A 9,509-nucleotide genomic window follows, 5' to 3' on the forward strand; every position below is an offset into this window, starting at 1 on the left:
AGTGGGCCAAGAACGATTCTCTTGGAAAAGGGTTGGAGTGTAGATGTCACTATTCCATGAGTTGGAAAAGGACCAATCAGATGGGAAGCAATCCAGTCTGGGGCAGAATCTTGGATGCTAATGTTACTGAGTGTCCGGGTTTAAAATTCCATCTTTTTGGCAAAGTGGAGCCAGTTTTTCAACATAGAACTGGCATGTTAAAGCCAAGCACACCAAAGCATTCACTGAAGCAAGCCAATGGGCCTTGCTACAAGTTTGTTGGTCCGGTAATAAGGGTGCCGGTAAGCTCTCCAGCACTCTTGTTTCCGGACTGGCAAACTACATGTCTGCCTGCCGTGACCGCTGTACCCAACAGGTCTGACATTGCCAGGCGCAGCTGCCACCATAGGCAGAGCGTTCACAGATGTCCCCACTCCCATAGAGTCCTGTAGGACTCTATGGGAATGGGGACTTAAATTTCACTGACTTCCCGGGCTGCCGGACATGTAATTTCCCAGTGGCACTAGGAAGTCAGGCGCCGGTAAAATTGTAAAATTGTACGAGGCCATTTGAGTGGAAGGGGTTCTAGACGGAAGATAACGGTCCAGGTATTGCCGGCATCTGGCAAGCATATTTAAGGTCTGCTTATTTGACCAAAAAAAATGTTTGCTTTTTAGCACAATTGAAAGATTTGTATGCACATTAATGAATGACAATTTCACAAGCCTGTATTTTATTTTTTTTAAAGCTTTAAAATACAAAAGAGAAACCAAGATGGAATATTTTAAGATGGCAGCAATCAGTATGGTGCTACTTTATATACTTCCCTTGATGATGGAGACAACGAAGCTAGAATTATTTCAATTTAGCATAGCAAGCTTTTATAACATTTTATTTTTTTTAATTGTCATGTTGGGTTATGTGATGTGTGTACTTTCCAAGTCAGTTCTATAAAATTGGATTATTTTAGTTTATAAGAACAGGAAGTGAAGTGGAAAAATTGCACAGTGGGCACATATTCCACCTTCACCTCTTTACCAATGTGTGATCCTGGGCATCACAGTGATTTCGTTCTTAAAGTATGATCGTCAGAAAAGCCTCCCTCATGGCTTCGCTGGCTATAGTGTTGCTTCCTCTATAATAATAGTGAGCATTTATATATTGTGCACCACAACCACGTGTTCCTTTGCTCTCTTAGGGAAACACTACTTGAAAACCATGTCCCTCTTCTAATCTCAGTCCTTCTGGATACAGACACCTTCTTGGCAGCTTCTAATTTTCATCCACTATCTATGCTATGGTATGTTTAGCTTTCTCCTTGCTTCCTATTGGGTCTCCTGTATCCATGCTTCAGCACATATGTATTCCGTGAGGCTGGCAATCTGAATTCTTTGTCTATTGTGGATTATGCAAACCTTTTTGAACAATCTGTGTCTCGCATTTATAATTTGGCCAATATACCTTTTTCTTTGCTGTTATTGTTGAACATTGTCCTGCAGCTATGCTAGAACATAAGAACCTGTGTCGTGGACTATGAATGTTGACCTTGAAATGTAACTTGTTTATCATTCCAATTAAAATGAGAATGGTAAGGGGACTGAAAAGGAGTACCCATGCTTATTTTGATCACTGTGAGGCAGCATATCAAGCTATGGGCTGTGATCACGATGAGGGGGCACACCTAGATATTTTGGATTGCTTAATTCTTTTGGTTCGGTGGAGGGGGCCCCAAAGGTGTCTGTGCCCCGGGCCCCAAAAGTGCTTAAGATGGCCCTGCCGGCAGGGTTACCGCCGGACTTGTAATGAGGCCCATAGTTTGGTGTGCATGAAGTTGAGTCTGCCGATGGCAAGTAGGCCAGTTACACTGTGGACCTTTAGTTAAGTTTATACAACATTGAGCACCTTTTTGTTGAGACGGTTGCAACATATGGTGTGTAATTCTGCAGCCACATACAGTTCTCTATATTTGCCTTTTGACTTCCTAGCAACTAAATACATTCATAAGGATCCTGATAACTACCAGCACTTTCATCAGACATTACCTGACTGTAGACTTAATACAATACAATGCCATGCAGTGTCTGCATATTGTTCACTGATTGGTTGGGTGTTATTTGTAATCCCTTGAGCATCAGCAATTTATTGATCTCTGAAGAGAGGCACGAGATCCACAGAACGATGTACCAGTTGTATACATTCTCACTTGGCTTCCCAGTAGCCCTTCAGTGGAATGTGAGTGTGTCAAGAGGGTGCTTGCTGCAGAAGAAACTGATGAGATGTAACTTCAGGACTTTTTACGAACCCCATCTTTAAAACAATGGCTAGAACTATGCTGGCTATAACCCAACATGACACATGGCTCCAGATATTGAATTTCTCCCCTCCATGCCCCCACAGCTTTTGACTGGACAGACCTTCAGCTATGCTGCTCCTACTCGATCACACACCTCGTACCCCACTGGGAAAAGCCAAACCAGCCAAGACACCTCACTGATCCTTTAAAAACGTCCCCATATAGGCACTGGAACAAAAGTGCATCATCTAATACTCTGCGTCTTACCCCCCTCAACGAATATCCACTCTCAGGTCAGTTCATTCAACCATACCACAACTGATAAAACAACCACACATGCATTACTCAACAAACATTAGCCCTCTACACCTTAGTAGACACAGGAGCTCATCAGTAAGCGTGTTATCCACAGACAATAGCAATTCTAGAGGAAATCCACCATCAAGAAGACTTTCTCACCTTGCAAACCCAGTACCCTCCTTGTTAGGACAGTTTTTCTGAAGTCCAACTAAGGGCTTAGCAAAACCATTCAACTGAGACAGTACAAGACTCCACTCTTAGTATAAGGCTGTACCACCTGAGTATATGGTAGCATAGGCAGAGCAGCCAGGCTTATCTTAGGAGAGAGAGAGGCCTGTAGGAAAGTACACGGAACCTGTAGTACACCAAGGATACAATAGAACAGAAGTATTATAAAAAAAATAAAGGTTTATTATAAATACAAGTATGCCAAGTTAAGTCTTTGGGTAAGTACTGGTTATAGAGCCCTACACACATTTATAAAAACACACCACAACGCTTGAAGGTACACAGACAAAAGCATAAAGTCTTCTTCAGAATACCCAACAGTAATTTTAGGGAAGTCAGACCTTATCATACACATTTAGTATAGGCTACAACTATTCATGGGGAGTAAAAACCACTAGTTACTTTTAGATTACTTTCTGTTATGCCGTGACACTCAGCAAAGAAATCGCATAATCAACCAACCCTGTTGCCAGGATACTTTTCTGAATAGTGGAACACAGGTTCAAGGAACAGTATATACCTATGACTACATTTATGATAACACACAGTTATAGTAGGTGAGTACGGCCTTTTATGGTGTAATAGACCATTACAGTTGCTTTTCAGCACAGTGCAACACAGTCTAAGATAAGCAAGAACTATTTACACTAATTTAGAGTTCACCAGCAGACCAAGGTTAGCTACACCTATACAACACTTTTCAAGAATGGCACACATCTATAATAGGCGGTAAAACTTAATGTTGTAATATACTATATCAGTTGCTTTTCAGACCAGTGGCACAGACTGCGGTAAGCTATGACTAGCATGGCACACCGGTAACCCAAGGTAAATAAAACCTATATACTTTTTAAAGGAACTATCGGCAACTTAAAGGTTTGTAAAGACCTATGACTGTTTTAGCAACTGTATAAATAGACTAGGGAAAGCAAAACCCAATTTTATTCTAGGTAGGTTAAAACCTAAGGCAGACTTACTCTAAACAGGCTGTACAGCAAGTTACAGGAAGCAAGACCCAGTTGGGGAACGTCTACACCTATTCTCTGAAGGAAATAGTGAAGCCAACAGCATTACTTTTGGGAAAGCGACACACCCAATTCACAGGTGAGTAAATTAACCCTATATACTTTTCAGAGAGGCACAACACACAAATTCAAGGTAAGTAAGAACTTTTGTAACCGCTCAGTTACAGTTACCAACTAACTCTTTCACAAGTAAGTACTTTTAAACACTTGTTATACTTTTCAAGACATGATCCTTTACGTATCCAGCCCGTCCCTATTCTATTGCATGAGTTCACTTCGGGGTAGAAGCGAGACCCCAGTGGTCTAGGAGCCAGCTGTAGGCGGAGGTAGACAGGCTTCTGTTGCAGGTATAAGTCAGAGTTCCTGTGGAAAACTGTTTAACAAGTACGTAGTTCACTTTAAAGTTAGTTAGTGTTCAGGGACTTCAAAGAAGACACCCTAGGAGGATTCCGGCAGTGGGCCTGGCTGAACTGGATGAGAAGACTCCCAGTCACAAAAACGCCCCAAAGCATTACAGAAATCACAAAGGCTTAAGGTTAGTATATACCCAGCCAGCACAGTACCTTAGCACGAAAGAAAAGTTGCAGCAAGAAGACTTCAGGATCTGCAGCCAAAAACCCAGTCGTTAAATTCCTTTATCATGAAGACAGGACCATGGAAGGACTTTTGCAACAGGGATCATGGGGAAGGCTCTAGGCAAGACGATCTTAACATGGTTTTCTCAGCACAGAAGAAGAGGTTGCAATGGGGGAGACTTCAGGATCTGCAGCCAAAAACCCAGGTGCTGAATTCCTTGTCATGAAGACATGACACTGGAAGGCCTTCTGCAGCAGAAATCAACTGAGAAGGCTCCTGGCAAGATTCTCTATGTGGTTTTGGTGTCCTTTTCAGGAGCCAGAAGAAGCCTGAATATCACTGGTCAGATTATCCCAGTTTGCAAGGTCAAGCACTCTGATGAGGGGACTTATAGGACTCAAATCGTGTGTTTGGAGTTCCAGCAGGATGCCACAAAATTTCAGCTCAATTTGGATAGCCGTGCACCACACAATGGCTCGAGGTCTCAGTTTATTGGGGTATTTCAGCCCTGCAAGGCCACAGCACAACGTGGGATGGCTCACAATGCAGGTAGTCTTGAGCCTAGTGGATCTCACCAGGCTCAGGGTCTTCCGTTTCGGGATCCCCAGGTCGATTGGAAGGAAGGGTTACAGCAGGCTCCGCTTACACAGCATGTTCTCCAATCGCTGGAAATCGATAAGGCCTTTGTTTCTTCATCTTCCGCTTCGGTTTCTGCTCCAGTTGTCGACAACCTCTTCAGCTTCCAGGATCTGACTTTTATGCATGAACCCAGCCAATCAAACAGACATACAACATTCAAACTCGGGGATTGGCAATTCTTTCAGAACAGGCAGCTTCCCAGTTTGACCTGGATGCTCACAGTAAGGCTGGAAGACAAAGGGCTGCAGATGTTTGGACTCCTCCCTCGCTTCCTGCCTTCACAGACACACTGGAGCCGGGGCAGGCTGGAACTAGGTCTCCCATCGAAGGTAGAAATCACACAAAGGACTTTCCCACCATAAAGGGCAGGGGAATGTCCAAGAAAGGACAAGGAACGCAACAATGGAAGAAAAGAAAAAGACGACCGGGCCATTTTGGTAAAATGTGCACCCATGGGTGCCTTTACCGGGGCTGTGGAAAAAGCCCATGGTAAAGGTGCACCAAATTAGTAAAAAAGGTTCACTGCCACCAGCCATTAAAGGTAAGCGTGTCCCTTTATCAGAAATGATACAATGTATCCCCTTTCTCATTTTTACTGTGTCTCCCCAGCACTCCACATAAGGTGGGGTAGAGTGGTCTCACTTAAATAAAGTTTAGAGAGGATAACGTATCCTTTCTTTCCTTGGGAACTGTAGTTCTCACACGGTTAGTCAGAGAAAGTTAAAAGGGAGAGTCCAAAGGGCACCCCAGCAACAATAGGCAGTTTATGCCAAATGTTGTCAGAGGATAACATTAAGAAGACACTATGAAGAGTTTTAAAAATGACACCCATAGAAAGAGTAAAAGGATCTGCAAGTGTGGAAAAAGGTTGCCACTCACTGAGGTATATGGAAAAATAATCCACCAGTAAAGCAAAAGGATCTGGAGTTGATACAGGTCAGGATGATTTATCATTGCTATGAAAATCTTGCCTAACACTCCTCGCCATAGCAAACTGCTACACAACAACCATCACAGAAGCATCTAACAAGGGCGCAGTGACTTCTAAAGCGGTGAAGCACTTCCAAATGCTCCAATACAGCAATGCACTGAAAAATACAGCGCCATGAACAACTTCTTCTGAGGCGAGATACAAAAGATAAGGCAACAGATTGACACCTCCAGACACCCTAGAGATGTCCTACGCATACCAACCCACAGCATATCAAGATGGACTCAATTCTGGATAATGACTCCAGAGGCCCTCACCAATACTCGAAGCCCTTAATCCAACAGCTAAAAAGACTACATCCTCCCTTCCATTAAAAGTAGCACATTTGAATCAGTTCTCAATATCCTCAATTTATCCCTCAAACTGGGCAGATCCTCCCCCTGCTGAAGAAACCTACACTCAGTCCGAATGACTGGGACAACTATTGCCACATTACCAGTCTGTCTTTGCTGTGCAAAGTGATTGAGAAGACTGTCGCCATCTAGTTGTATTAACTCAGCATAATCTTATACAGCACTGCCACTTTGGACTTCAGTCACAATACTGCACAGAGACCACCATCACAAAAGTTATCAATGATGTTCTGCACATCCTGGATAAAGGTGACCCCTGTTAACTCGATCTCACTGCCACCTTAAATTTCATTGCCCATGAAACCCTCCTTATTGATAGAATAGACTTGCAGTGGTTCCCCTACCACTCCATTCAAACCATCTCCCTCAGATGGGCCCCAACTGATCCCAGAGCTGCCGAGTAATTGTCAGATTTCTACACGGCTCCACCCTGTCTCTTTTAACCTCTAGGGGAACTTTCTCCCTCTGCGCCTGCACCGACATTCAGGTAAACCAATATGCAGATGGCATGCAACTTTATCTAAAGATCAAGTTCATTGACTCAAGTGCTGTCTCACTTATCCAGGATGGATGTCCAGCACATGCTGATGCTCAATCCAACAAAAACCAAATTGTTTCCTAGGAAACCCCACTAAGCATGCCTGAGTACAGAATTGACTGACTGACATAGAGCTTGACAGATTCTTGCCAGAACTCACCCAGTTCAAAATGTCTCTGCTTTACAATCTACTGAGAACTCTTATTCAAAATGCACATCGCCAAGAAGACACACATGGTATTGTTCCAGCTTTTGCTCCTCCGCAAAGTCAAGCCTTTCATCCCTGCCCATGGTTTCAGAACAGTTGTCCATGCCCTTGTCATCTCCCACCTTGATGAAGGCAACAATCTACTTGCAGAAGTCCCACATCCCACCATTGCCCTACAGAAAGATGTCCAGCATGCTGCATGTCACCTCATAGGAATTTGAAAATCAGACTTCCAACATCAAGGAGCTTCATTAGCTAACCCTTCAAGCACACATTATATTAAAGAAAGCCTGCACCACCTAAATAGCAGTTGCAAACAAAATATCACTGTATCTGGAAGAAGCACTCACCATCTTTGGCTGGCAGTTCATCACCAGAACCTATACCCTCACTCCAGAAACATAACAATGTAGAGGGGAACAAAGGAGGAAACGGGCCTTTTCATGCAACACACACAACACACCTTCTCTGCAGACAGTTACCAATGCAGATAACTGCCCACCTCTATCCTACAATTGAGGAAGGACCTGAATGCCTTGCGCTTAAAAAGAAATTATTATAATCTTGCCAGTGGCTTATTACTCCTGTCAAACCTACTTCTCCCCCTCCAGACCTCTTCACCTGACACTTTCCAGCTACTGTTTGCTACCGCCACACCATCCCTATAACCCCATGGGTTCTTCTTATATGGATAGCCGAGCTAGGTTTGTCCTTTTTTCAATCCACCCTTACATACATGCACACTTGGCTGTTTAAAAACTATCTTTGAGCGAACAGCAATAACTAGGCTTAGGGAACACTCCAGTGCCCATGCGTTCACAAATGTGATTTAAAACCTCACTGTTTAAATTGATTAAGGGCTGCATGTTCTTTCATACAATATGTCTGTCTGTGAATAGTGCATGGCTTTTTTGATAGAGATGCATCCTAATTTCTTGGTGTCTGGAGTGGTCTATTGACAATGACGATCAAAAATGTACTTCTCAAAAATGTAGAAAAAGATTATACCTTCAGATTATTTCTCATATTCTGTGTGATTCTCTTTGCTTTTTGCAGGTGGTGTGGAATGGTTCCAGATCAAGGAAAATGAATTCTCACAGCGACCCAACATGATCTGCAGCTTCATGCACCAGAAAAGGGATGTTGGCGAATCGGCTTCACACAACTCAGACGAGCAAGCCGAGGAGTCGGAGGACGAGATTGGGGAAGAGGGAAACTCTGACCTTAGTTTTGAAGTAGAGAAACCAGACTGTGAAGTAGAAGGTACTGCTCCTAGCCCTGACGGTCTGCCGTTCAAGGCAAAGGACTGCGTTGCCGCTGGTGATGTGGGAGAGACACCAGGAATGCTTTCAGAAGATTAAGCTCTTCTCACGCTGGAGCGGCACAGAAGCCTCCTTTAATGTGGCATCGCCAGGTTGGAATTAAAGAGCTCTGAACTGACTTCCGTATGGGCTATAGCATCCACAGGCAGGGTACCTCCAAACGTGGGTGGGTGGATGGGAAGGATGGAAGTCACAGTTCTTCTCTTTGGTTGCAAGTTCTTGGGAAGCCTGGAGAGAATCGGACAGACAGAACCGGTCTCGCTACAGTTCCCTTAACTATGAGGACCTAATGATATTTATGTTGATTTGTTACTTTCAATTTTTGTATTTAATTTTTTTCTACTGAGTGTCAACTGTAGATTATTAAAAATGTATTTAGATGGTTTGTGACTAAATGTGCACGTCATTACTATAGATTACCAAATTTCAGTTTTGGACAATACATATGATGCGGTCTAACGTTTAATTCCGGCTCATTGATGCCTTGTACCTGTAGATGGTCACAGTCAAAAGTGATGCCACCCTAGCTGCTCCTATGCAGTTTGTGCATGGTATCAAATAGTGGCTTGTCACTTATCCTCACTCCCTCTGAAATGTGACATTGCAAAGCTCCAGATGCAAGAAATTCTTTGTTTGCAATTTGACATCCAAAAACACTTGCACTTGTCTTTGTAGTGTTGTGAAATGGTAAGTAGAAGGAAGCGCTTTGTCAGAGTGGTTAGTGAATTCCTTGCTTTGCACTTCCTGCTGTCAATTCTCTTCTGCCACTCGTGCTGAAAAGAGTCTACTGTTGCATCCACTTTTTTGTCATTATTATTAGGATTGCCAAAGAAAAACAGCAGAACGATAACAAGTCTTCTATCTTGTTTTATGGTCTGAAAAATGGACTAGTATTTGAATTTAGAATCTGTTTTGCTATCGTTGTGTTTTATGGAGAACTGTCACTTGCTTCCCTGGGAAACAAGGACTGGCGAGCAGTAAAACGTCGTGAAATAGTTTTTACTGCTCACTGGTCCTAATTCGCACATTTGCGATATATTTGCTGAAGAATGAATAG

General features: G+C 43.2%; 1 protein-coding gene across 2 annotated transcripts in view; it reads left to right on the forward strand.

Moving 5' to 3' along the window:
• Positions 1-8,835, forward strand: part of GTF3C6 (general transcription factor IIIC subunit 6) — a 183,101-nt gene extending 174,266 nt beyond the window's left edge. For both annotated transcript variants that reach the window (XM_069629567.1, XM_069629568.1), the window contains exon 6: positions 8,187-8,835. In XM_069629567.1, coding sequence (XP_069485668.1) covers positions 8,187-8,491 — 305 coding nt within the window. In that variant the 3' untranslated portion in view covers positions 8,492-8,835. The remainder of the gene's footprint in view (positions 1-8,186) is intronic.
• Positions 8,836-9,509: the final 674 nt, after the last annotated feature.

This window comes from Ambystoma mexicanum, chromosome 12 (genome assembly GCF_040938575.1).
Source record: "Ambystoma mexicanum isolate Mex_15411 chromosome 12, UKY_AmexF1_1, whole genome shotgun sequence".
Classification (NCBI taxonomy): Eukaryota; Metazoa; Chordata; class Amphibia; order Caudata; family Ambystomatidae; genus Ambystoma; species Ambystoma mexicanum.